This window comes from Parus major, chromosome Z (genome assembly GCF_001522545.3).
Source record: "Parus major isolate Abel chromosome Z, Parus_major1.1, whole genome shotgun sequence".
NCBI lineage: Eukaryota > Metazoa > Chordata > Aves > Passeriformes > Paridae > Parus > Parus major.
This window is the reverse complement of record NC_031799.1, coordinates 57,715,565-57,742,440: the sequence shown is the minus strand read 5'-3', so window position 1 is coordinate 57,742,440 and position 26,876 is coordinate 57,715,565. Positions and strand designations below refer to the sequence as shown.

At 41.6% G+C, this 26,876-nt stretch overlaps 1 protein-coding gene and 1 long non-coding RNA gene across 4 annotated transcripts in view; one reads left to right on the top strand and one right to left on the bottom strand.

Annotated features, from left to right (window-relative positions):
* GRIN3A (glutamate ionotropic receptor NMDA type subunit 3A) overlaps positions 1-26,876 on the top strand; it is a 66,050-nt gene that overhangs the window by 27,787 nt on the left and 11,387 nt on the right. For both annotated transcript variants that reach the window (XM_015653591.2, XM_015653592.2), the window contains exons 3-6: positions 2,287-3,334; positions 18,208-18,353; positions 19,842-19,957; positions 22,046-22,197. In XM_015653591.2, the coding sequence (XP_015509077.1) occupies positions 2,287-3,334; positions 18,208-18,353; positions 19,842-19,957; positions 22,046-22,197 (1,462 nt within the window). The remainder of the gene's footprint in view (positions 1-2,286; positions 3,335-18,207; positions 18,354-19,841; positions 19,958-22,045; positions 22,198-26,876) is intronic.
* LOC107216436 overlaps positions 1-26,876 on the bottom strand; it is a 41,062-nt gene that overhangs the window by 8,829 nt on the left and 5,357 nt on the right. The window contains exons 2-4 of one of the 2 annotated variants that reach the window (XR_004500472.1): positions 21,142-21,261; positions 15,520-15,756; positions 10,178-10,298 (exon numbers count right to left, since the gene is read on the bottom strand). This is a non-coding gene — a long non-coding RNA (uncharacterized LOC107216436). Of the gene's footprint in view, positions 1-3,344; positions 10,299-15,519; positions 15,757-21,141; positions 21,262-26,876 lie in introns of those variants that run through there. The other variant, XR_001525532.2, reaches the window with a different exon arrangement.

Here is a 26,876-nt window from a genome sequence, read left to right as displayed (position 1 = left end):
TGAATGTAATACATTATTCCATAGGTTTAGTTATTCCCAAAGCACCCGCTTTGCAGCATTCTCATGCCCAGATCATGCTGTATTAGCAACATGGGGCCAAATTCATGAGAACTTTGCAAGCTTAATCCACCTGAGGACTTGTCTCGCTCAGTTTTTGGTATTTTTGTGAACTGCTAATAGTCTTTTCTGCACAACTCCTAAAAAAAATTTCATGCAGGCCCAACCACACACACAAAATTATTTTCCTGTTACTGTGACAATGATGGCTTTGGCCTTTACACCCAGCAAAGCTCATAAAGAAGTTGCACAATTTTTCATAGAGACTGAGGGAGATAAAAGTAAGAGGGAGATAAAACCCAAACAAGTTTATGGGCACATAAACCTTCCTTTAGTGCTAAAGATTGCTTGCTCCCATAAACTTTGTCTTGATAGTGTTTACATACACAAACAGAGAAGTTACACCATCAGATAGGAAGCATGGATTAGGATGGAAAGAGTGGACAAACAGTGGCAGATACCACTGATTAGTGGAGCCATGGTGTCCTTTCACACTGGACTAAATGGTAAAGGATTTAAAAAATGAAAACTGCATTTATAGTTTATATACATTTATATTTATAAACACCTGTCTGCCTTTTTAGGCATGATTTCCAGACGCAGGCTAACACATATATAGATCATCTGCTTTTGAAAGTATTGTCTGTATCATCTTTCTCCAAACTCAACCTACTCAAAAGAGACTGAGCAAGAGCTGTGAAGCTGTCTCAAAGAACAATATCACACACACAATCACACTCAGATCTAAAGCCTTTACTTCCATAAATTTACCTTTGCAATTTTGATTTGATATGAGCTAAAACTGATATGAGTTTGAAACGTAAACAGTGCAGAGTTTTAACTGCTGAAACCCCATCAAAAGTCATCAAAACAGAGCATAGAGACCAGTCAGAAGTATGCATGTACACGCATTTGCGTTTGGTTAATCCTTTTCAAATCAATTTAAGGTTATTTTTTATCCTCTGTAACTATTGATAAACAGTTAATTCTACTTAAAAGTTTATGTCTTCTTTACTGAGTCTGGAATGACAGCCTTTATACTTCTTCCAACACTTGCTTTCATCCAATTCTCAGGACTAATGTGAAGTGCTATATTCTCCTACGACAGCTGAGTAGACTCTCCTGAATTCATCTTACTGAAAAAAATGCACATGACTTTCCTTGCACCATATAAGCAGCAATTTAACTCAGTTGTTTTGAATAGAACCACTCTTCTAAGGCTTGTGCAGCCCTTGCCAGATGCATAGCAGCTTTGCTGTTAGCAGCGTGCAGTTCAGCTGCTCATGGTGCTCACTAAAAGGATTTTCTACTTCAAACACTTAATTCCTGCTGAGTTCCCAGCTTCTTTATCCATGTAGTTTTTAGCCTCTTTGATGATGTCTTGCCAGAAGCTGAATTCAACAGGCAGGGAGGACAGCTACTAGCAAATACTGCCTTCCAGTACAAAGGAAATACACAACTTTACCATCAGTATCTGTAATAGTAAAAGCCCAGAATTCTCAATGCAAAATGCGCAGTGCAAAACTGGCACACTTCATGAGATCTGCTTCAATGGCAGCATTACGCTTTTAAGAGCATTACTTTTGCACTTTTTTTTTTTTTAACTGCTTTTTCGGGTACTTATTTTTGTAAGAATTAAAACTGACTGTCCTAGAGCAACCATCTTTCACTTTCTGCACTTACTTTATTCTGAAGTGTCTAACAGTGGTTTACCAATGCCAAATCTGCATTTTTGAATCCAGATTGGTTCACTTGAGAATGCTTGAAAGCTGTTGACAGCACTTCAGTAGCCCCTCTTATATAAGCTAGATCTTACTGAGATTATAGCATTTTTCTTGGAAGGACATTTCATACATAATTTCCACTCTTCCATTTTCATATATATTTTTATCTAGGAAAGTGACAGCAGATCTGGTGAGTTCAGCTTAGAACTAACCTGTGTTTTATCAGTTTGTGAGGCAAAGGTAACTGAAAAATTACTGTTCCTGTACTCATTTTTTCTAGTAAGTAAAAAAATGCATCTTTCCTGTGGAGTTTTCATTTACATTAGATATGTAGGGGAGTATCCCCACATAATTTAGTCATAAATTATGTGGCTGGTTCATTGCGCCATAGGATCTATGTGTTATTAATGGTCCAGGTGCTCAAAAGCATCCCATCTACTCTCTTCAACATAAATTCATGGTTCAGCTGTCTGCTTTTGATTACCCTGCTTTCTCCCTCCAACAGGTTTTTAGCCAACACGACTTTTGATGGTCTCAGTGGCCACATTAAGGTGAAGGGTTCATCCATTGTCAGCTCAGAAAATAATTTCTTCATCTGGAATCTGCAGCATGACCCTGTCGGGAACCCAATGTGGACACGCCTGGGGAGCTGGCAAGAAGGGAAGATCATCATGGACTATGGGATATGGCCAGAACAGGCACAGAGACATAAAAGTCACATGCAGCACCCCACCCGGCTGCATCTGAGGGTGGTGACTCTGATTGAGCATCCCTTTGTCTTCACAAGGGATGTAGATGATGAAGGTCTTTGCCCAGCAGGGCAGCTGTGCCTGGACCCGCTGACCAATGATGCAGGTGTGCTGGACAACCTGTTTGAAACCCTTCAAGGGGGCAATGACACTGTTCCCATTAGGCTGAAGAAGTGCTGCTATGGCTACTGTATTGACCTGCTGGAGAAGCTGGCTGAGGATATGAATTTTGACTTTGACTTGTACATTGTTGGGGATGGAAAATATGGTGCCTGGAAGAATGGTCACTGGACCGGGCTGGTGGGAGATCTTCTTGCTGGTACAGCTCACATGGCAGTGACATCATTCAGCATCAACACTGCCCGAAGCCAAGTGATTGATTTCACCAGCCCTTTCTTTTCAACCAGTTTGGGGATCCTTGTGAGGACCAAAGACACTGCAGCTCCTATTGGAGCCTTTATGTGGCCACTTCACTGGACTATGTGGCTGGGGATATTTGTTGCTCTTCACATCACAGCTATATTCCTCACTTTGTATGAGTGGAAAAGTCCTTTTGGAATGACCCCTAAGGGAAGGAACAGAAACAAAGTCTTTTCCTTCTCCTCTGCCCTCAATGTCTGCTACGCAATCCTGTTTGGAAGAACAGCTGCCATCAAACCCCCAAAGTGCTGGACTGGAAGATTTTTAATGAATCTCTGGGCTATTTTCTGCTTGTTTTGTCTGTCAACATACACAGCCAACCTAGCTGCTGTCATGGTGGGAGAGAAGATCTATGAGGAACTTTCTGGAATACATGACCCAAAGGTAAAGTATGTCTGTTGTTATTAACTCAGCCTTTCTTCACTCAGAATTCACTGCTGCTTAATTTATGGCTTCTAACAAAATCAGAAAGTGATCTTTGTGGAAAACAGTGGTTGCAATTACTTACAACCTGGTGGCATTTCAGGAAGAAAGTTCAGTGAGATAGGACCTTTAAACGCCCTTAAGAGTGCAGGGGGAAGGATTTAAAAGATTGAAGGTGAGGAGAAATGTGAAGTATTCTGGTGTTCTCCAATGCAGAGAAGAATAGTAGTTCTACATGCAGATTAAGGGTTTGAGTTCAGTTCCAAGGTCCCTTTGACAGGAGTTATTTAACTCAGTTGGATGATTCAGATCATCCTGACATCTAGTCAAACAAAACAACTGCACAGAATAAGACAAAAACATTGGTCCTCTTCAGGTAGGATTTTTCAAGTATTTCACTGGTCATAACATTGCTGGCAAAGACACTGCTGGCAAAATTCCCCATGAAAGCTAAATAAAACACAGCAGAACTGAAATATTTTGAAAAATCCTGCCTTATGCTTCAAAACAGTGGAATTCACTTTACAAGTAGTCAGGCGTTTGATTTGCAGTGTTGTTTCTGCTGGGGAGCCATCATGGGAGGAGATGAGCGGTATTGTAGACAACCCATCTGCAAAGAGCTCAGACTTCCCAGAATTTCCTCCACCTGCTCTCTCCCCCTTCCCACAGGAAATTTAAGTCCAGCCCTTTTATAAGACTACTCTTAATTTATTTGCCACTAAGTAGTGATCCGGGCAGAATGGCTTGCAGAGACAATAGGTAGCTGCAGCTGACACCAGAGCATCCTCTGCACCAGACAGTCACTCCAGGGGAAACAATGGCATCAGCAACAGTCCCTTGCTCATGCGGCACTTTCTGCAGTGAAGGTGTGATTGTATTGCCCACAGTTTTGTACTCATGACCTAACTGCTGATACAGAAACCATCCACCATGTATTTGTCTCAAGGGACTGAACTGATAGATTATTGTGCCACTGTAAAAAAGTAATTTTAATAACATGAAAACAGGGCATACATCTTGCTTTTGTGAACTATCTGAATAAATGTTACATATGTCCCTCCAGACAGCAAAGGCCAGGCTCCATCTGTTACATTAGTGAAACCTTGCAGGCAGGCTAATGACCAGACAGTTTTGACTTTGCGAGTGCAGTGCCTTACTCACTTCCTGCAATGTTAACTAGATGGTTTCTACCAAAAATGTTATAAACAAAGAACAACAGTTTTGTGGCTGACCTTAGGCGCTCTAAAATTGATTTATGGCTTAAAGCAAATCACTTCTAATAATCTGCCATTCCCCTCCAAGCAAAAAGTATCATAAATATTACATTAACATCTTCATCAATATAAGGCACAAAAGTCCATTATATGTGATTTCTTCAAAGCATTCTGAAGAAGCAGATGAGAGCGTTCAGCTGAATTTCCCCAGCTCCAGGGATATCCCTTATATCTCTTACACTCTTGTGTGAAGCCACAATGTTGACTCAAAAATGAGGTTAGCCCTCTACTCTTTGCATGGGCATCTCCTCATCAATCAAATCAAATTCTATCAGATTACATCTTAATTTTCAGCATTATTAATGTGACCACATTGGGAGTTTTTAAAACAGGTATTGGGAAATTCCTACAGCTCCAAGGAAAATTAAATTGTTCTGAAGCTGTGCTGTTGAAGCTTAGTGCAGAACATTGAAGCATGTCAGGTGCTGCAAACACAGATCTTGGTCCAGAACAGAAACACTGATCACTGCTGGTTAGTAACCTCAGTGATTCCATTACATCAGTGGGATTACTATCCTTTCCTAAAAAAGCACTTCCCTGCTTCATGGAATAAATCTAAGCCTCTGAGTAGTTACCAGTTCCCATTGTGGGAATAAGACAACTCAGATTTTACGAAAGAGACTGCCTGCCATTATATGCGCTGCAGAATAATTTTGTGTATGTCATTCATGCATTTGCCTCCAAAATCTTAGTCTGAAAGAGTAGTTGTAATAGAAAATGGCAATGGTTTAACCTTTGCTCACACAGGGCCTGAGCTGTGGCTATTCAAAGTTCTCTCTAAGAGTTAAAGCTTCGGTTTAGGAAATGTTTGGGTCACAACAGGTCACACATTTATAGGCACCACATTTTATTTAGTTAATAAAAGCATTTTTTATGTGACTAAAAGATTTTATGCTTGGGTGTTTCTTCCCAGATATGTTTACCTCTTTCTTTTTAGTGGTGGAGACTGATTTCAAAAAGAAGGGAGGAGGAGGGAGAAATAACCTTTTTAATTTAAATATGCTTCTAAACATCCTTCTGCTGCTTTCAGTGTGCATGTGCCCTTTGTACTGTGCTTTTGAAATTTATTTTAAAAATAAAGCCCAAAATAGAGGAGCAGCCTTTTCGAGGTGATGTAAGACATGTAATTTCTTCAGGCTGTCAGCCATAAATGGCAAATCCCGTCTGAGGTTGTGAACAGTCAGGAAGGACAGAATTAGAGCTATCTCAGTTGGACCTTTAAATGCATTAATGATATAGAAGAGAATATAGAAATATCATCAAGCTGCTGAAAGGAGGAGCAGCCAGCGAGACAGGAACCAGAGCAGAAGTAAAGCAGTGGGGAGGGAGGAGAATTAATTTACTGGACTATGTCTTGAATTTGAGGAATTTGCTATGTATTTTCTGTGTAAAACTCTTAACCAGGGCAGGTCACTAAAGCCACACTTCTGCAGTGTCCATCCAAGGTGGCTGCCCCCTTTCCAAGGATGTACAATAGGAGCCAGTAGGTTGTAGAGATCTTGAAGCAATGTCCTGCCACCTTAAAAGCTAATTCCTCTAGACAAACAGGCAGTTTTGTGCCAGAGATGCCCCTCCCCCCTCATTTTCCAACTGTACAGGTTTTAGACATCATCTCTTGCCAGTGGAAACTGACAAATACAGCATTTGTGTCCACTGGAGAATGTTCAGCCTCCTGTTTAGCGACAAGGGGGTAGCTACAGGATGAATGTGCTGGCTGCCCAGATGGAACATGCATCCATGTTCTAAATCACTCTTAAGAAGCTCTCTACAATATATGGCAAAGAAGTTTAAAAGCTTGTCCACAGACAGAGGAGATAGAGTAAAAATATTGTATTCATATCATCTACTTTTATCCCTGCTCTCATCTGAATCACAGAGGCTCATTTCATTTTTCTTCTGATGTCACCTCTTAGGTTGCACAAAATGTTACTCTTTGTCAGGGTTACTCTTTGTCAGGGTGCCTGGCAGCCCAGGTACTCAACCAGAGCCGAGTTCTTTCCAAGGTTCAGATATTCATCCTCCAGGCATGCAGACCAGGAGCCTGCTTTGGGCATGTTCTGACCACAGAATCACAGAATGGTTTGGGTTGAAGGAGATGTTAAAAACCACCTGGTTCCACCCATCCCTTCATGGGCAGGGATACGCTCCAGCAGGTTGCTCAGTTATATATAATTTACTTTTAGGTACAGCCATGCGTAAGTCCTAGGAAAAAAAACCATTTTACTCTGCAAAACAACTTGTGGCAAATGATTCTGCAGGATCTCCCCAGAGACTGGAGTTTTTTAGTGGCAAAGGGGACCTGAAACAGGTACTTGGCTTTCAGGTTTTTCATGCAAGAACACGTATTAGAGATGCACCATGAATTCCTGAGTGTGTTGGGTAGTTCAGGTTATTTGAGACAAAAGAATTCTGGAAGCCCATATAGGGCAGAAGAAATATTTCAAACATGACAAGATGGAAGCAAACAGCAACAGAAGGAGAGGAGCTGTACAGATTTTCCATACAGCAGTCCAACACCTGGCCTTTCTTTCTGCAAAAAGTGTTGTTCTTTCAACAATTTAATGAGCTTTTTGGGTTGTATCTGCCCATTGTGACTTTTGTGACAGCTATCAGCTTTTCTTTCCTGTCTTTAGTACACACTTGAATAGCCATACCTGTTCCTTTACTCTGGTTATGTTTTTACTCCTCTGCATCACTTTAACTTCAAAAACACCCCTTGGCAATGGCAAAGTTCCTTTCTGCATTATATTTTGACATAAAATATTGAACCTATTTAACTTCATTTAACAAAAATGGGCTACTCCTGTGGGTTCTATCAACAGCAATTTCACTTCATTGTCCCTCCTAACTTTACATGCCTGCAGTGAAGACATAATATATTATTTCCTCAATCTACTATATCTTTACAGTTATAGTTTGTAGAGGTAGGCTGCTGTTCAGGCACTGGCTGAACAGCAGTGCCTGAACAGCAGCCTCCTTAGGACAAGATCACCTAAACCATTCCTTGGAAGTGCCTCCTTCTCTTTACCATGAATGATGGTGTTTTCAAAACTCACCAAAAAAACCCCCAAAAAAATGTGCCCCAAGGAATACACTGCAGACACCTACAGTCACTCTGGTAAGTTCCACCCAGCAAGTCCTTTAAAGAGCCTTGGTGTGCATAGGAATTAGTCCCCGGAAATCTCTGATCTTCTCCTAGTTCAGTGCCTGAAGACTTGCTCTTATGAGATACCTATTTTTCTACCACAAAACTAAGGTGCTTTGAGTGATCCAGGCAAAGTATTTCTGAGGTTTTAATAATCAAGAATTCAGTATGTACAACCACACAGATATTCATATCTAGATATATAAAACAGGAGGGTGCAAGCTCTCATTTCTGATTTATGAGCATCTCAGTTAATTGAGCATCTCAGTTAATTTAGAAGCCTTATGGCCCTTATTACATCTGTTGAATACTTTGTCTTACTTGTATTAAAACTTTCCAGAAATGAAACTGGCAAGTAATTGCAGATGAGCTTTGGCAACACCAAATCATAGAAGAGGAAAGGTCAAGCCACTGTATAGGCCGTTTTCATCCTTAAAGGCATGATTCAAATATTCCTTCTTTTAATGATGTTTTCCATCAAGTTCAGCAATTTTTAGAGTGAAGCCTGTTGTGTGTTTATTGGTAAATTTTCTTGCTGAAAAAGGAACTTTTGTAGGAATTACACTGACAGAAATTACTGCTGTGGCCTTTCACTGCAGCAGCCTGAAATAAATCATTGTAAGGGCCACCACTTGAACTGCTATGTGTTAAATGGATAATGAAGTAGCATCTATTTAAGTATGCATTAAATGCGTTAAATTCTATACCAAAAAATCAAGTTACAAACTCAGTGGAATTTAAAGAAATCTCACTCCTGTCATGGGGTTTAGCATCTGTACAGGACCACAGGGTTCTTTTTATAATGAAAAGAAGAACCTAAAGAGCATATGTTTCTGGGAGGGAAGTTACTGGGCACAGGAAGGTCATGATTCACAACAGCTTGATAATTAATACATGGTGCTTTTCTGAGTATTAATGAGTCAGTGAAGGATTTGAACTCAAAAGGTCATAGTGTCACAGAGAGCAAAGTGAAAATATTCTCAGACAAAGGCAAAATCGAGTATCAATCAATCTCTAGCCAGAATAAAGAATTGCAGAGCTGTCTCATACAGGAATAAAAAGCACCTGCAATTTATGGAGGTGAAATCTTGACTTCTTTAGCTTCCCCATGCAATTTATGGTGGTGAACACTTGACTTGTTTAGCTTCCCCATCACCTCATTAGAGATTTCTTGTTAAAATTTCAGCTTTGGAGGTTCAGATTCTGTCCATCTCAGATCTGCGTCATTCTGATACCCATTTTATCAGATAATGCACTGCAGTGTTCTGCAAATCAAGTTTTCTTTCCCCATGAAATGTGCTTTTCTATGCCTTCTTGCCAACAATTATCTTTTTGTTATCTTTGCATATTAACCCTTAGTGCTTGAGGCCTTTACCTACACACATTGCTTCATGCTGTCACTGACTGCCCTCTGCCCACTCTTTACCTCCCCTCATTGTTTGATCCAAAGAATTTTGAGGTAGGTGTGGGAGAGAGGAAGTCCTGCTGTCTTCATTCCATGTGGTGCAGGTTGTGAAGGCTGTTCTTCAAGCATCGGAAGGAATTTATGTGTTTTAGGATTTTCACATTTATGTGTGTGTTAGATTCTTACTCTCCAGCTGAATACCTAAATGCTTAAATGTCATAACATTTTTTGAAAAAAGGAAAGTAAGCCCACCACCAGAAATAGCAACTGCATCATAGGTGGGGCTCAGACCATTGCAAGAAATAATGCAAGTGGAGAATTACAAGAAATTGCTGAAGTAACTGGCAAAAAGTAACAGAGCACAGTGAAGGTGCATAAGCTTGTCCTACCACCTGACAGGTGGAAGGTCATTGTGTAGCTGACTTAGCAGCATGGAGAATGTTTATTGTTGTTCACAAAAGTCACAGCCATTGTGATCTACAGAGACCAGAGTTCTAGTCTGGCTGTCTTTCCTGGAGACAGAAGTCCTGCACTGATCCACTGGATTTTAGGGATGAAAAGGGCCTTACTCTGGAAGAAATAGTGGCTTTCACTGAGTGCATTAAGATTTGACTGAACACCAGGTAAAGTCAAATATTAATGTCTGTATTTCACTGTGCAAGAGGCCAGGTTATCCAATATGGCCATAATATTTAGTTTACACTTCATGCTTAACACATTCCTCATTGATTCCGAAAAGGAAAAAAAATCTCTATCTGTTCCCATTTTGGATCTGTCGGTAACACAGGACTCCCTCTGATTTACCTTCATTTGATGCTCATGAACCCGAAGCAAATATGAAATAACATGTTGAAGAAATGAGGGTTGTTCCAGTAGACAGTTCCATCACCCACAGTTGGAAACCTCTTCATCCTGGTAGCTTATCCTTTACAACACAAACCTATTGTTTGTTCCATTTCTGGAAAGCACAGAGCACTTACGGGTTTGGGCAGAGGACTTTTTTCAGCCCTGGCAGCCAGGAAACAGCCAGGGACTAGGGGTAGGAGGGTAGGAGGTGGGAGGACTTGGCCTTCAACCAACAACAGCTGGAGCAGAAGAAATCTGTAAAAAAAAGAATTTTAAAGATGATGATTTTGAAGATGGTAAAGTACCTACACTTCAAGTGGCTTTCACATTAGGTTTCCTTCTTCAGCCCTCAGATGCTTATAGAAGTCTGTGGTAGCTTTTCATCCAGAGACCAGAGACTCAGAATGGGAGGACAAGAGGAATTCTCTAACCAGAAATCTTCTTTGGTACTCTTCGGTAGCATGAACATGTTCTCAGTCACACAGCTCTCCCTCGCTTGCTTTTAATTTGGAAAGGATTTCACCTGACTGACAGTGCATTAGCCGTGTTTTAGAGGGAGCAAGCAGAAGAACATGCTAGATGAAGCGACTTCATCTGGACTATCTTTACAGCTGCTTTGTGCTGCTGAAGTGGAATTGGAAGCAGTGATCTACTGTCTTTTGGGAATTAGATCCCTTCTTTTCCCTCAGTCTACCCATTTTTCTTAAAATATTTTACACTTTCTACCTTACTGTTCTCAGCTCTCCCAGAATAAATCACAGCTCAAAAATCCCTCTGTCCAGAAAACTCAGAATGCTATTAAGAAACAGGGATAAATACACCTGCAAGTTCATATTCTCCAGAGTGCTCTTCTTATGCAGTTTTTTACATTGCCCAGCACCAGGCAACCCTCAGAAATTAACCACAGACCTGAGTCCCCAGTCTCATCCCTGAGCTGAACATCTTTTCAAGCATACAAAGGAGCAGAACAGGTCTTACATTTAGTTATCAGCACTCACACAGAGACCATGAACACTAAGATTCATATTCTTGAGCAGAGACCTAAGTCACAGTTTCCTTTCACTTATTGCAGTGTTGCAGTGAAGAGAGTGAGCTGTCAGCAGTGGACTGTGCACTTGTGTCCAGATTGAAGTTGCTCATTGACTTCAGTGCAGCTGTCAGTTTTTATGCCAACTAATGACCTCTTTGAGTAGGATTCAAAGTGGCAAAATTATAAGGTAATCTGTCATTGTCCTGGCAAGGAAAGAATCAGCTCCACCAACACTTTTCACAACAGAGAAGCAAAAGCATTGATTCAAATGTATTCTGCAAACACCCTCTCCTGGAGGCCCTGGGAACATCTCGGCTTCAGAAGCCTGAACACGTAGGACACTTCCTGATCAAAAGCTTCACTTCCAGAAGTTGAGCTGCGAATTTTCATCTGCTAAAATCTGAAATTCATGTGCTTCACTGTGAATAATTTTCTTTCATCTCCCTCTGCACCCCATTCACTAGTTAGTTTCATTAGTTAGTTTTCAAAAGCTTCTGATAGGCAATAAGAAGGGAAAGCCCATGAACAATTTTATATTGGTTTGTGGTTGAGATTTTTTATTATAATTGTTATTTAATCTTTTTTGTTAATTTTCCCCTGAAATTTTGCTTAGCACTTCCAATTGCTTATATTTTCTCACTGGGCTATGGGAAATCTATTGGTGGCTGGGAAACTACCTGAATGCGTGGGTTACATTAGGCAAAGTAAAATACTGTTGCTCTATGTACAAGGGACACAAATGTCAATGTAAAACAGCAGATTTCTAAAACCACATCAGTTCTTCACCTAATGCTACCCTTCTCCTGTGATTAGCAGCTGAAACTGAGCAGGTTTTCAAGATTCTGCAGCAATTGCCTGGCAGAGATCATGCTGGCAATTCTGCTGATACACAAGGTGCACATTAAACACTGCACTTGTACCAGGTAACAAGCACTGTTGCGAAAGTGAGCCACTGAAAACTTTTGCACCATAGTTTTTCCTCAGAAGTTGTTGTAGAAGTTAAGAAAGTGTTTTCAGCCATGTTCCTCCTTACCATACTCTATTTAAATTTAAAGGAACCTTTATAGATTGTGGTAAAAGCTAAATCCACATTAGCTCTGTCACTGAAGTGTGTGGTCATTGGCACTGCTCTCAGCTACACAGTGTGTTGCCTTTTTCTCATTTCTCTCAAAAAATAGTTCAATGGAGTTGAATTTGAGCACTGAAGAGGCCAACAGAATGAATGATGAAATGCTTCTTGTGAGTTGAGAGCATGATTAGAAATGGAATTCCCAAAGCATTTTTCCTCCAGTCCGATTTCACAGTTCTGCTTCTAAGCCAGACTCAGTGAGGCAGCTGCCGTACCCCATCAATCTGGGAAGGCATTTCCTAGATTTCAGTTATATCATTGCTTGTAGAAAATAGCCAAAATTTCCCTTCCCAATATAATTTTCCCTTCCAAGCTCTGTTCTGATATTCTTTGTCTCATCACAGGTCCTAGCAAGCTCAAAGGTCCATGGGATCAGAAGGGAATATTGTATTGCCTACTTCTGTGGACCTGAGACCATAATTCTTCTATACCTGAGGTTCTTACTACAAAAATAAATGGCAACTGAATTGGATGCAAACCTCAAAATGATACTAAACTAAACCAGGGCATTAAGTGGGGGGAGGATTGGGGGAGGAGGGGAAGTCCTTGAGACAAGTCATTTGGCTTTGCAGCACTGAAACATCCTACAAAAGCCAGAACTTACTAGAAAGACTTCAAAACCCCACAGTCACACAGCCTGGAGTGTGCCAAGGTCAACTGCTGCATTTTCAGTTTTAAATCCTAACTGGTACTGGATATTTCTGGGCCTGTTTCATTTCAAGTTGGCATCTAGATGTCATCCCCAGCTGACAGCATTGAGTGCAATGGCAGTGCATAAAATGGAATGTGCCAAGTTATGCAAAACCCCTGTCATTCAGGATTGTGTTTTCTTCTTTCTGCTGCTGGGGTTTCATCACATTGGTATTTATCACTGTGGTATTTTTGTGCATAATCGGCACCCCAAGCCAGAGACGTATGCAGATGCCCAATTCATCTCAACATCTTCCCAGATAAAACAAGTTCTCCACTTCCCACTAAGCAGATGTTTTAACAACATCAGACAGAAACCATGGAGATCTGGAAGCAAGGGGCCGAGGGAGCTGGTAGCTGCTGTGTTTGCTTTCAGCAGCAAGAAGCACAAACATCATTTGTCTGGGAGCACAATGTTATGCAAGGCACAGAAGACTCTCAGGAGTCCCAAAGCTTTTCCTGGCACTGTCAGAGAAGTTGGATGTAGAGCTCTTGTGTTTTCTTAAAAACTGCGTGGCCTCCCTGCCTCAGGGCTCAAGTGACCCAACAGCCATTTCACCTCCTCAGCACTTGGCAGCATTCACATTTCCCTTTGCTTCCTTACACAGTGCAAGAAAACATTGCCTCTTGTTTGTTTCCTTGTCCATGGTATGTTTTCTTCAACAGTGAGACTTGTTCTTGGAAATGCTGGCCACAGTCCATGTGTCCTATGGTATATACTGTTCTGAGAGGTCACAGGGACAGTGGTGTTCACAAGGGACGCCACTTCCAGAAACCAAGTCTCTTTAGCCTTTCTACACCTTCATCCTCTACTTCCCAGCAGCATATCCTAGTCCTTCCTCCCAAGATTGCTGCCTTCACAGAATGTGGGACATCCTTCTGAGCCATCCATCCCTGTCCTGTGCAGCAAGATCCTCTGGTCATGGCATTCCACAGCCCGGAACCTGTGAAATCCAAGCACTCAGTGCACAAGACAGGTGCTCAGGCCCCTCTGGCTGCATGTCCCACTCATCTCTTGAGTCTGCCCCAAACACTAAACCAGGTCTAAATGGGGTATCATCACCATTTGCATCATCACAACTTCATGTGGAGGAGCTTCTTCACAGTAGAGTGTGGAGCTGGTTCGAAAACTGCAGTGTGCACCTTAAGAATGGCCTCATGGTATACACCATTGCTTCAGTTATGAGACTCAGTTCACTAATGTGAAATCCATGATCTCCAGTATTTGAGATGCAAAAACAATGCCGTTAGCTGCTAGAGCTGTCACCCTTTTTAGGAGAGCCACTAACCACAGCACTAAATAGGTTTTTAACCCCTTTTAGCTTTTAACAAATAAAATAATAAAATACATTGGCAGTTAATAGCTTTTAACATAGCTGCTCAATTGATATATTCATACCCTTGCTGTTGGACTGCCCAGGCTGTTGGTGCTTCCCTGCTCAAGCTCACAGCCAGCTGCAGTTGGCTGTAGTGGCCTTGCCAGAGAACACTCAAAGGGCTGTTTGCTTGATAAATGTTAACGAGGCTTCAGAAGAGAGATCCAGGGAAAGTTTCTTCACCATAAGGGTTGACTGGCATTGGAACAGGCTGCCCAGGGAAGTGACAAAGTCACAATCCCTAAAGAGGTTTAAGACCTGTAGATGTGGCTCTTGGGGACATAGTGATAGATTCAGCAGCGTTGGATTAATGGCTGGGGTCTGATCTTTAGGGTCTTTTAAGCCTAAATAATTCTGTGATTCAATGATCTGATAGTTAAAGCAATTCAAATCTTTGTATTTGACATACTGCTATTTTGCAATATCCATACCCAAGACAAGCTTCACATCTTGTTCATTGAATTGTCAAACCAGGACAATTGTGGTGATGATTTTCTTGGGACAGAAAGTGCATAAACCCCACTTCACTGTTACCTCAGAGCCTTCCTCCAGGTCAGAACAAACCTTGCTCTTTCCACTTCTTACAGCCATAGATGTCCAATTTTGGAGGCACTTTGTAAGGCTATCTAAGCCAAGTACCAAGAAGACTCATGTCTGGAAATGGATCTGCAGCTATTGCATTAATTTATTTTTAATTGTACTTCAGTCACCAGAAAACCTCCAGGTGTTCTGGATACAAAAAGTGTCAACATTTCTTAGTGCTCTAAACCTGCTTTGTGGTGGTTATTCACCTCTGACAGTGAGTGTTGAATGAAGAAACACAGTATATACACAGAAGCAGAGAATTCACATAGTAGAAATTACTCTAATTTCAACAGCTGTTTCTTCCAGTAAGCTGGTCTTTATATTTGCTGGCATATTAGCTTTTACTAATTACAATTGTAATTTTACAATTACAATTACTCGCATAAAAGTAAGTAACTGTGTCCCATGAATTATGAGTTTAAAAAAAATAAATACATTCTTGAGATACATTCAAGAATCCATTCTTAATGCTTCAAATGCTGATTTTTCAGATTTGATGATTTCTCTGAAGCCCTAGGCATTAACATTCCATTGTTGGTTTGTAGAAAACAGAAAGAACCTTTCCGTATAGGACTTTCAAAACATAAGAAACACAAAAGATTAGGAAAAAAAAAAAAAAAAGGACAACTAATAGGGAAAGATTCACAGCAAGACTATGGCATTTACCTATCCTGTGAGGACACAGATATTTGTGGTTTCCATCTTGTCACATAATCTTCCCAGGAAAGGACTACAGAAGGTAAGAAAGCAGCGATGACAAGTGATGAGTCTTGTTTCCATCCTGAAGTTTTTATCTGCTGTTGAAGCAAGTTACCCTTAGCAATCTTAGCAAATCATCAGTGAAGAGCTTTTGGCAGCATTTTGTACTGTCAATCCACAGAGCTGCAAGCCGACTTTTTCCTCCTGTGGATAAGCAGCAATAAGAAGAAAACAGAAGTCTTTGAAAGACACAGAGGATTAAAACAACTGTTAACATTTATCCTTCATAAAAGGAGTTGATCAAATACAAAGTTGAAAACACATAATGATGCTTAAGAAAAAGCAGTTTTAAAGAGCACTGGATACAAGGGATAGCTGAACAACTCCCTTATACAGACTTCCCAAGGCTTCCCACCAGACATAAGGTGTTGCTAGAGACAAGATATTAAGCCAGATGGACTTCTGATCTAATAAACATTCCAATGTTGTCATCATTTGGGGTGAAATTTGACAGCATGCCCAACACAAAGGCAAGTGTGAACAGTAAAGGATTTAGGATAGAAATTTGCATGGATGGGCAGTTTACTGTTTTTGTACCAGCCTTTCTCATTCAGGCTTAAAAGTTTAGCCAAATGCAGACATTGGTGAGAGTCTGAGTGAGAGATGCTTTCCAGTGAAGTCAGACTTTATCTGCAGATCAGATGTTGCACTGCAGTTGGCATCACTAGGTGGGCCACAAACTTCACAGGCAACACCTAAGCTGGCTTGGAAGATGCCAGTGTGGTTCAGTGTTGGGTCTTAATGGGGTTTTTGGTCTCTTCACTGAAACTGCCCAGAAATAAAACCTAAAAAAAGTGGTCCTGACTGTGGTGATGATTTTCTTGGGGCAGAGAGTGCATGAACCTCACTCCAAGTTTCTTCTTTTAGCAGGTTGTCTGCAGTGTCTCAAGATTGGGGCTGGCAGCATTGTGCTGGAAGTCTCCATGATGTATTGTCACAGCCCAACTCCTGTTATTTATGTCTTCTGGCACTTGAGTGCTGCTCCCACACTCCCAGGCAAGAACATTTCCCTCTGTGCCCACAGTACTTCTGGCACAGCACTATGGCCAGCTCCAGATAGAGACATACCCTGCATTGCTTGTCCCACAGCCATCTACACCAGAACACATTAAATTTTTTTTTTCCAGGACTCCCTCCATTCCCACAGACTTGGATTAGCTGCAGGTCTCATTCCTGGGTTGCAACACAGAGACCAGATCAGCAGATCACAAGGTGGTCACCACCTGCCCACTTCCATTTTCAATTTCAGGTAAAAAAATTACAAGAAATACAGAATGTTCATAGCTTCCATGACATCAGAAACACCATCGAAAGGACCTTTTTCTGTTCCTTTTCAGACTGAACTGGATAACAGTGAATTTACACCCTACCTTTGCCATTCTTAACTACAAACACTCTTTTATCCATGGGGGTGTTGAAGAGAAGGCTGGGAAAGGTCTTTTTATAGCTTTGTGCTGTCCTGCACTCTGTTTGCTTAGATGATAATGCAGAGGCCAGATGGACTGGCAGAATTCTTCTCTTCTTGGTCTTCGCCAATCAGAGCATGGCTGTGGTGAGATCATCTTTGAATGCTGCTGTGATGTCCATGAGCTTCCTGGGAAGCAAATACATCATGCCTGCTTCAGCCTTAGCTCTGTTTGGCTTCCTGTGTTCTGAAAACTTGGCCTGTTAGAGGCTGGTGGGTTACTGAAGGCTTTTTAATTCGTGTGGCTTGGCAGCACCTGGCCAGCTCAAGGAAGTATCTGGCACAGTGGAAGATGCTGCCTGACTCCTCCATGGCAGCTTGAGACTTTTCCCAGGAGTCACTAAATGCTCCAAAGGCAAACAGAAACTTCAGAAAGATGGGTCTGTGAAACCTGAGCTGGGCTCCTTAAGGCTGCAGACTGTGGGTCAGTTCAGGGAAGGGGCAGGGCACCGAACTGCAAAAAGACTCTGTGTGTGTATATCCATGGCTGTAGCCTGGGCCATGCAGAAGGGAATGCTCCCTCCTTCTCACTGCTGGAGGAGACTTCTTGGTAACTTTTCAGTTCTCAGTTTGTCTGTGGGGAGTGGCAGCAAAGACTCTGATATGGTGTCTAGACTTCTAGAAATGAGCTGGAGGTGCTACCCTTCTGCAGAAGGCTAAATTTCATCCCTAAGGATGAAGTAAAACATTGTGCCAAAACAAATCTAGGCTGCGTGTTCTTTCCTGGGTACCCAGAGCCCCAGAAAGTGGATTTAGCCAACCCAGAGGCTTCTCATAAATAATGTTTCATAAAGGGGCTTCTCATAAAGTTCAGTTTCAGGAACTGAAACATTATTCTAGAAATAAAGAATCCAAATAAACACCTTCATTTGGGTGTTCAGGGTGTTTCATGGGGATTGTTTTTAACACTGAAGAAAAATCTGAGAGTACACAGATAGGCTATTTAGTCACCTGGTAAGTCTTTCCAGGCTTTTCCTATGGGGTGGGAAGCTGTCTGCAGGAAAACACCCAAAGAGGCAGGTCCACAAACACCGAAGACATCCCAGGAACTTTTGGCACACCAGGGCTGAGATACCAGATGTGATTGGGAGGCAAATGACTCTGCTAATCCTCTCCTGTCCTCCCCTCAGCTCCACCATCCATCCCAAGGGTTCCGGTTTGGCACGGTGCGGGAAAGCAGTGCAGAGGACTACGTGAGGCAGAGCTTCCCCGAGATGCACGAGTACATGCGGCGCTACAACGTCCCTGCCACCACAGACGGGGTGGCCTACCTGAAGTGAGCCCCTGCATGCAGCACCACACCTGTCCCCCTGGCCAGTTGTTATGATCTGATTGTTAAAATTGTTACAAGAGATTAAGGTGAAAATGAGGCCAAAGTCAATAGTATAGATTTTATTTAATACTAAGTGCAAGAGAGAGAGAGATAGAGAGAGAGAGAGAGAGAGGTGGTGGTGATGATGATGGTAGTGGGAAAGATAGTGACAGACAGACAGATGTAATAGCAAATATCACCACTCCATGGATACCATATCCCATTGATCTTCTCCTCCCCAGTTCTGGGTGTCTCACAAAACATGGGAGTTCAATAGATTAATGCCCATTTAGGCCAGGTGGGAATGCCCAGCTGGGTGGGAGGGTGCCATCAGGCAAGGGCAATGTATAAACTCCTGGCAGGTTGCTGAGCTTGGGAGCCCTTCATCAGGCAGTGAGAAACATTCAGAAAAAATCATCCAGTCCAGGCAAAAGTTGCCAATGAGGTTCCTCAGTGTGCTGGGAGGAAAGAAAGTTCTCAGAAACCTTAATTTATTATTAAAATGTATAAAAGAAGCACTAGACTGGCAAAAAGTAATAAAAGCCTTGTTGCTTTACGGAATCATGGGGTCAGTGTGCCTCAGAGACATTTGTGCTTTACAGTCTGGGGGTCACACAACTCTTCTAAGAAAGAGGGGAGGTGGTAATAAGTCTGAAATCATTCATTCATTTGATCTTAGAAGTTGACTGGCAGATAGCCTGAGAACTTTTCACCAGAAGTTTTTTCCTGTGGTTTCCTGTTTATATATTTTTCCCCAGACCCATCCTGTTGATAATTAAAACACATGGCATTTCTTTGAGTCAAATGGAATCAATGGATTGAAATCAATGAAGTAATCACAAGAGAACACCCAGACTTTTAAGGGGAAGCCCTGGGATGAGATGAGAACAGGCACTGCAGCTGTTCTCTTGTATCATTATCCAAACATGCAGTTCAGAAATTATTATTTTCGTAAAATTCAATCATTCTGTTCATAAAGACAACACAAGGAAAGTTGTGAAGTGGGTGAAAGAAATAATTTATCTAATACCCAAGAAGAAAGGAGGAGAAATGCCTTTGAGTAAGTTACCCTTCTGTATTCTTGTTCTAGTATCTCCCAGTCTGACATCACAAACCAAGACAGCAATTTTTGATCTCCTCCACTAAAGCCTTGTGCTTACTTTCAATTGAGTCAAAGTCCAGCATTTTATAGTGATTGTTGTCATTCAGGACAATAGTATTTTGTGGGAGCAAAATAAGTCCTAAACTTCTTTTAATGCCTAAAGTTTGCATTTCATGCACAATTCTCTCCTTCAAAATATAAATCAGTTTTCATATTAAGTGCAGATGTGCAAATAGGAGTCCCTGGTCCCTGTTTTCATACAGTAATCTTCCAGAAAACTGCTTAGACAAATGTTTAGTGTCACTTGGACTGTGAAGTGATTGTGTTTCTGACTTTGATGTTGAATACAGGCATGATCCAGAGAAACTCGATGCTTTCATCATGGATAAAGCACTCTTAGATTATGAAGTGTCAATAGATGCAGACTGTAAGCTCCTAACTGTGGGAAAACCCTTTGCCATTGAAGGTAATAACCAGTTTTATAACACATTGCTCTGTTCCTTACGTGCTGAATTTGCTTTCTTGTGTTGTAGTATTCTCAGTGAAAATACAGAGGTGAAACTGAGGAACCCTTGTGGATTGTTCTGCTCAGTCCTCAGTGATTGAGAAGAACAAAAACTTCAGCCTTTTCTTGTGTGTTTTCCTTTTGAGATCTCATATCACTTTAACCACCTGTTTCACGGTCAGGTGGAGCTTTGAGCAACTTGGTCTAGTGGAAGATCCCCCATGGCAGGCATTGGGAAGAAATGATCTTTAAGGTCCCTTCCAGCCCAAGGGGCTGATTGCCCCTATGATCTGTTGCCATATTCTATATAGAAATTATTTCAAATGCTGAGACAGTATGTCTCCAGACAAGTAGGGGGCAGAGTCTATTTCCCTGCTCACTATGAAATAAAGAGGCCCCTGAAATTAAGGCTTCTCTTCTGCCAGCTCTCTTTGTTGACATGCATTCAAAATGCAGTTCAAACATGCTCAAAATGTGGTTCTGCAGTTTCACTCTCATATAAAGCAGACAAATACTGTTCCCATTTTAAAGGTCAGCTCAAGATTCACACTGAATCTGTAGTTAATTGAGAAGGGAGCCTGCCCTGGTGCTTGGCCTCCTGCAGCCTTGCAAAATTAGCAAGGACAGCTCAGAAGGCAGCCTGGAAGCAAGGCTGGTGTGAAGCTGCTTCATGGATGAACACATGGGCAGCAGACTTTAGAAACTTTTTTTGTGATAGATGGCCAGTGAAAAGGACTGGTGCTTCCACCTTCCTCCCCTCCAAGGGCAATTGCTCCAGCTGCTCCCATCTCACAGTAAAACAACCTTCTTCAGAAACCTGTTAAATCACTTTCAAAAAGGTCAGCTCTGCTGAAATAAAACCAGAAGTTTCCACAACTTTAAATCAAGTAGATAAGATTTCAATATAGAAAAATAAACAAACAAATAGACCCCAAACTATATGATTCTGTATGACTGGACTTCCTATCACCTAATTACAAAAACAACTATGCTGAAAATGTGGTATTTATGAGTCCTACCTGCACCAACTCTGAAACAAATCCTTTGACATGTGCAAATTTATTCAGATGTAATTACAGGCACACTGTAAAAAACTCAGCAGCAAGAGATACTGTTGCATTGTAAGAACACTTAAAATCACTCACTGGAAAGGCAGCCACTGTCCTGGCGAATTCAGCACTTGTATGTTTGAAAGGGTTTTTTTCTTTCTTCCTGCATTGCTGTAGCTTTTTTTAAGGAGACAGTCTGAAATTCTGAATTCTGAACTGAAAAACAAAAATCCACAGTGGACTAGAAATGAATCTCTGCAGGAAATTGGCATGCAACTGCATGTCTTTAAGGGATCAGTTGTATTTGTTTAGAATTTCTGAAGTCAAACCCCAGATTCTGCAAATAGAAATACCACATTCAGAGTTACTGAATTAATTTTCACTTACAGTAAGTCCTTTACCAGCACTTTAACATGGTGAAAGACAACACAGTGGCTAAAAACTGCATTTATTAGTATCTGAAAGTCCCTGTCAGTGCCAGAGCAGAAGTGCACAAATTGAAAGCACAGCCTTTGGGTTTTAAATTGCCATGTGATGACAATGAAGATGCAGTATATATTTACATGCATACAGCTCCTCATCAGAAAATGCGTAGGAAGAAAATGTCACATCTAACACTACAGTCACATCCACTGCTCTGACAGTGCGAGGGGATCACAGAATGGTTTATGTGACACTGAGGCCCTTTTGCATTGCATGAAAAGGTCTGTGTTTCTAGAGAAAATATCTGTTCATCCATTGCCTTCATTTTAAGTTTTTGAACCTCCAGTTTTACGCGTTTCTTGTGTGGCCATAATAATTTTGAATTTGTTTACTCTGTTTATGTTGGGTGACCTTATTTTTCACAAAAAAGGTCTTGTCTCAGCATTCTCAGACCACAGTAAGCCAGGTCTGACTGGCTGAAACAGAGTGCCAGCTTGCTCTTCCATGCTGAAATGAACATACTTCAGCAAGAACCAAACAAGAAAGAGAGAGATGATTATACTGTTGTCCCTTCTAGGATATGGCATTGGCCTTCCCCCCAACTCTCCACTCACCTCAAACATCTCTGACCTGATAAGCCAGTATAAATCCCATGGCTTCATGGATGTTCTGCATGACAAGTGGTACAAAGTTGTTCCCTGTGGAAAACGAAGCTTCGCCGTCACGGAGGTAAGCAATGAACTCGGGTCCTCTAAATGAGGCTTTGTGCAAGCTGACAATTATTTCCTCTCCTCTCTAAAGACATGCTGCCATGGCAGGGATGGCTGGCAGCTGAAGGGAAGGAGGATGCTTCAAAGGCAAGAGCTGCTGACCTGGGCAGCATCCAGACCAGAGCAGGAGGAGCACATCAGTGGGACTGTGCTGGTGACTGAGGCACCAGAGGGTTCCTCTGGACACAAGGCAGGGCATGAAAAGGGCAGCAAAAATCCTGATCTGGCACAGTGCATAGCAAAGCTGTCTGATTCTACTCAATTGTGTGTATCACCATCCACAGAGAGAAGGGGAGCTCAGGACATCCCAAGTTTTTAATACACCCTGACCACTTCCCAACATGGGAGGCAGCTACCTGTATCAAAGATAAGATTTCAGACTAGAAATTGTCTGCTAAGACACCATGTCAAGAAGAGAGGGGAGGTAGGTCTCACTTCCACATAAATCTATGAGAAATAGAAGTAAATCTTCATGGATGTACATCAAGTACCAAATCAGAGGAGTTATGCCAGCTCATGGCAGCTGAAGATGTAGGCCATTAATTATGAGAAAAAGATGAGTCTTAGCAGAATAGCAGTTTTTCCTTAGGTTCCCCTGACTGTCAGTTGAAAAAATAAGATAAAGTATTGAGAAATCAAAAGCACCAGCATTGTCTGTAGCTTATAGCCTACTCTTTTAGCTCACGGTCCTCCAGGAGGTTTAGATTATGTATTCTCACGGATAGAAAACAGAACTCTGCTGTCTCCTTCTCAGAGTGCTCAGCCAAATGTCAAACACACACTCAGTGTTCCCCAAAGAAGTGGCAGCATTCTCCTATCAAATAGAAGCTCAGTTTCCTGGGTTCTGACTCCCACTTTTCAATGGTCACCTGCAAATGTCTGGTTCCTGACTAAATCACTAGAAAGTTAGCATTTTTTAGAGATACAACAAAGCAAATCTTTATTTGCCATTTTTAATACATAATTTGTTGGGGTATTTCTACATGTCTTACTACATTTTTTACTTTTGCATTATGCTTGTGTCAATAGGAAATAAATTCTATTTTAACATCAGACATTCACAGAAGAAAATTCAGTTTACTTTCATACAACTTACTAATTTTTTCTTTCTTTTTTATGTGATTAATTCAACACAAGAAAACGAACAAACAGAAGTGTGTATTCACTGCTCTTTCTGATTTAGTTTATCTGAAGATTGTATTATCAAGTAAAAATTGTCTTTGTAAAATAGCACTGCCTTCTATGACTTCTTGTTAGTCTACATTTTAACAATGAATTAAATCATTTTTTTGAATTAAATCTTGGGAAAATTACAAGGTATAAATTAATGAGGTAATGGTATAAATTACCTCAATGTTGTTTAATACTCAAAATTCTGACAGCAGAGAAAACTTACCTTCCTAATAATTCTCTAGTGATGTGAGAAAAGGATCTTCCTCTGGTCATGTCTCACCCCACAGCATTCATTTGGGGCTGTATGCTCTCTATTTTTAGCCATAGAATAAATTCCAGTTAAAATTACAATTTTAATTAGTACTGCTTTTCTCCCAGAACATATGGTTGAGCTTCAGACTTAAAGAGCTTCTTTAAGTCTGTAGAGTGAGGTGCTTAGATCCCCTGGGAGGAGCATAAGATGATCCATTGGGTGCTGGAGTAAAGTATGAGAACCTGAGTAATACCTACCTATAAAAATTGTAAATAGATGTACATAAATGGGAGTCCTTGCTCAAAACATTACCAACAGAGGTGGATGATCAACACAAGATTCCTCAAGGCCTACCAACAAAGGGAGAGGAGGTGGGACAAAAATCTGCTCCAGTCTTAAAAGGATAATTCAGATTTTGCCCTGTAGATAGTCCCATGGAATTCCCTTTTTTTTATTTTTTTTTTTTTTTTTGCTATTGAGTAGGTTTTAACCACAGGATTTAATGGAGGCATTAAGTCTTCTGAGTATAACCTCTGTGTGAAGTCCAGAAAGAAAGGCAGGTGTAGCTGCTTCTTCCAGGCAGGTTGTCTGACCATAGTCTTTATTCAATCATCAGCTGCACTAATTCAACATGCACAACTAAGTTTTCTGTTCAGAGACTAAAGTCCAACAAGGCAGTTCAGGTGTCTGAACTGAGGGACTCAGTTCATGCAGTCCAACAAGGCCTAGTGCAAGGTCCTGCACCTGGGTTGGGGCAATGCCAAGTACAGATACAGGCAGGGCACAAACACAGAACAGACTGAGAGCAGCCCTGGGGAGAAGGACTTGGGGCTTTGGTGGAGTAGAAGCTCAAGATGACCTGGTAGTGTGCTGTGGCAGCCCAGAAAGCCAAAGACATCCTGGGCTGCATCAGTAACAGTGTGGGCAGCAGGTCAAGGGAGGTGATTGTGCACCTCTGCTCGCTCTGGTGAGACCCCCAACTGCAGAGCTGCATCCAGCTCCAGCATCCTCAGAATAAAAAGGATGTGGGGCTTTTGGAGGAAATCCAGAGACCACAAAGATGATCAGAGGGCCTCTCTGCTCTGGAGCCAGGCTGGGAGAACTGGGGGTGTTCACCTGTAGAAGAGAAGGCTACAGGGAGACCTTAGAGCTCCTAGTGCCTAACTGGGATCCAAGAGAGCTGGAGAAGGACTTGGACAAGGGATGGAGTGACAAGATAAGGGGGGAAGGCTTTAAGCTGCAAGAGGTAGATTTAGATGAAATATAAGGAAGAATTTAAACATTTAGGTGGTGAGGCCCTGGCAGAGGTTGCCTAAAGAAGCTATGGCTGCCCCACCCCTGGAAATGTCCAAAGCCAGGTGGGACAGGGCTTGGAAGAACCTGGTCTGGTGATTGTCCCCCATGGCAGGGGGTTGAAACTAGATGTCTATAAGGTATCTTCAAAGCCATACTATTCTAGGATTCTGTAAATCTAAAAAGTTGCTCAAAGGTCCTTATGCAATCAGAAGGTGAGCAGAAGCAGAATACCACTTGCAAGTCTGTGCTATTTGTGGGGTAAGCTCTGCTATGTCCAGATCTTCATTTTCCTGAGTTGCCTCACTTTTAATGCATCTCCTACATGCATCCCCTCTTCTTCATCCATTCATTTTGGCCAAGAACTTGATGATTTTAGAACATGCAATTTCTTATTTGGGAGAAATTTACTAAACAGCCAAGCAGCAAACACTCTCCAAAGCACACGTTCCCCACTATTACAGCAAGAAGCACGGGAATTAGTCTTGGACTTACCTTTATGTTGGTTTGTATCCTTGACTCCTATACAGCCCAGAAATCTCCATAACTTAAATCACTGCACTCAGTCGCAGTAGTATTCTACAGATTCACTGAAGTGTGGACAATGCTCAACGCAGAAGCAGATGATTCATTTTTTTTAAAATGTCTCACCTTCTCAGTGAGTAGTCATTCACATGGATTATATACCAAAATGAGACCCAGCAATTGACTTTTCATACCAAGAGTAAGGCTTTATATTCTTTTATGTCTTTTTGATAAATTTGGTCTGTGACATGCTGCACCTGTTGACCAAGAGTAATGGCCCCAAAATGAGAATATATGTAGGTGATACACTGATCAGTATAGTCTTCAAATTGGTGAGATATCCATCATCCTTTTTTGTCATTACCTCTTTAGCTGTACCTGATTCTTATCCACCAGCCACTCCTGCCCAGCGAAGTTAATTTTTCTACAGATTTGTTTTGAGATCCATCTTCCTACTCACAGTTTTTTACTGATCTTACAGTGGGAAATTATATTTCATGTGGCAGAACTCACTGATAGCTCTTCCCATCTCTGTCTGGCAGTGAACTTTGCTCGTTCTAAATTGCATTTCAAAACAAAGTTCTCCTGGAAAGAAATTATTCAGCCTGGAGCTAGAGGGTTTGCAGTGATTCTTCAAACTGGGAAACCAATAAAGATGGTTTCTTTTCTAAAAGTGCAGAGATCAGGTGCGCTTGACTCCATGGTTTCGTATGAACCTCTCCAGCAAAGCCACTTACCCAAGGCATCTTACCCTGGCAAGCATCCAGTGGATCATTTATAGGGGATGCAGCTAACTCAGGCTTGGAAAGAACACTGCAGTGAATTGCACTTTATCCTCTCCACTGCGGGTAATTGTGGGTGGCAGTGGTTGTTCTTGGTGAATGCTACCCTCTAGCAATATTGTTTGAGTACTGTTGGTTTAAAATTGTCATATTCTAGTTTCAAAGGAATGCCTTTGCAGAAAAATTGCTGAGTTCCCTACTTAGGGTGAAATGTGGTGCAGGAGGGATGAGGAGTTGACAGTTACATTTACACATCATATCTGGACATAATCAATGTCATTTGTTTTTATTTTGCATACAGTACACTCAGCCCTTCCTCTACCCTACTGTTATTCTCACTAATGCCTCTTCAGAGGGAGCCAGGCTCTTGGGACTTGCCTTCCCATCCCATTAGCTTCACCCAAGCTCAGAAGAGACTGCAGAGAGAAGGTTTCTGCAAAGAGGGTGGAAAATCACCAGTGGATGTTTCCTAGAGGGGTGTGGATGCCCCATTCCTGAAAGTGTTCAACCACCCCTGAAAGCATCCAAGGCTCCAGAGCAAGCTGCTATAACTGAATATGGCCCTGCTCTTTGTGGGGCAGTTGGACCAAGTGGCCTTAAAAGATCCCTTTC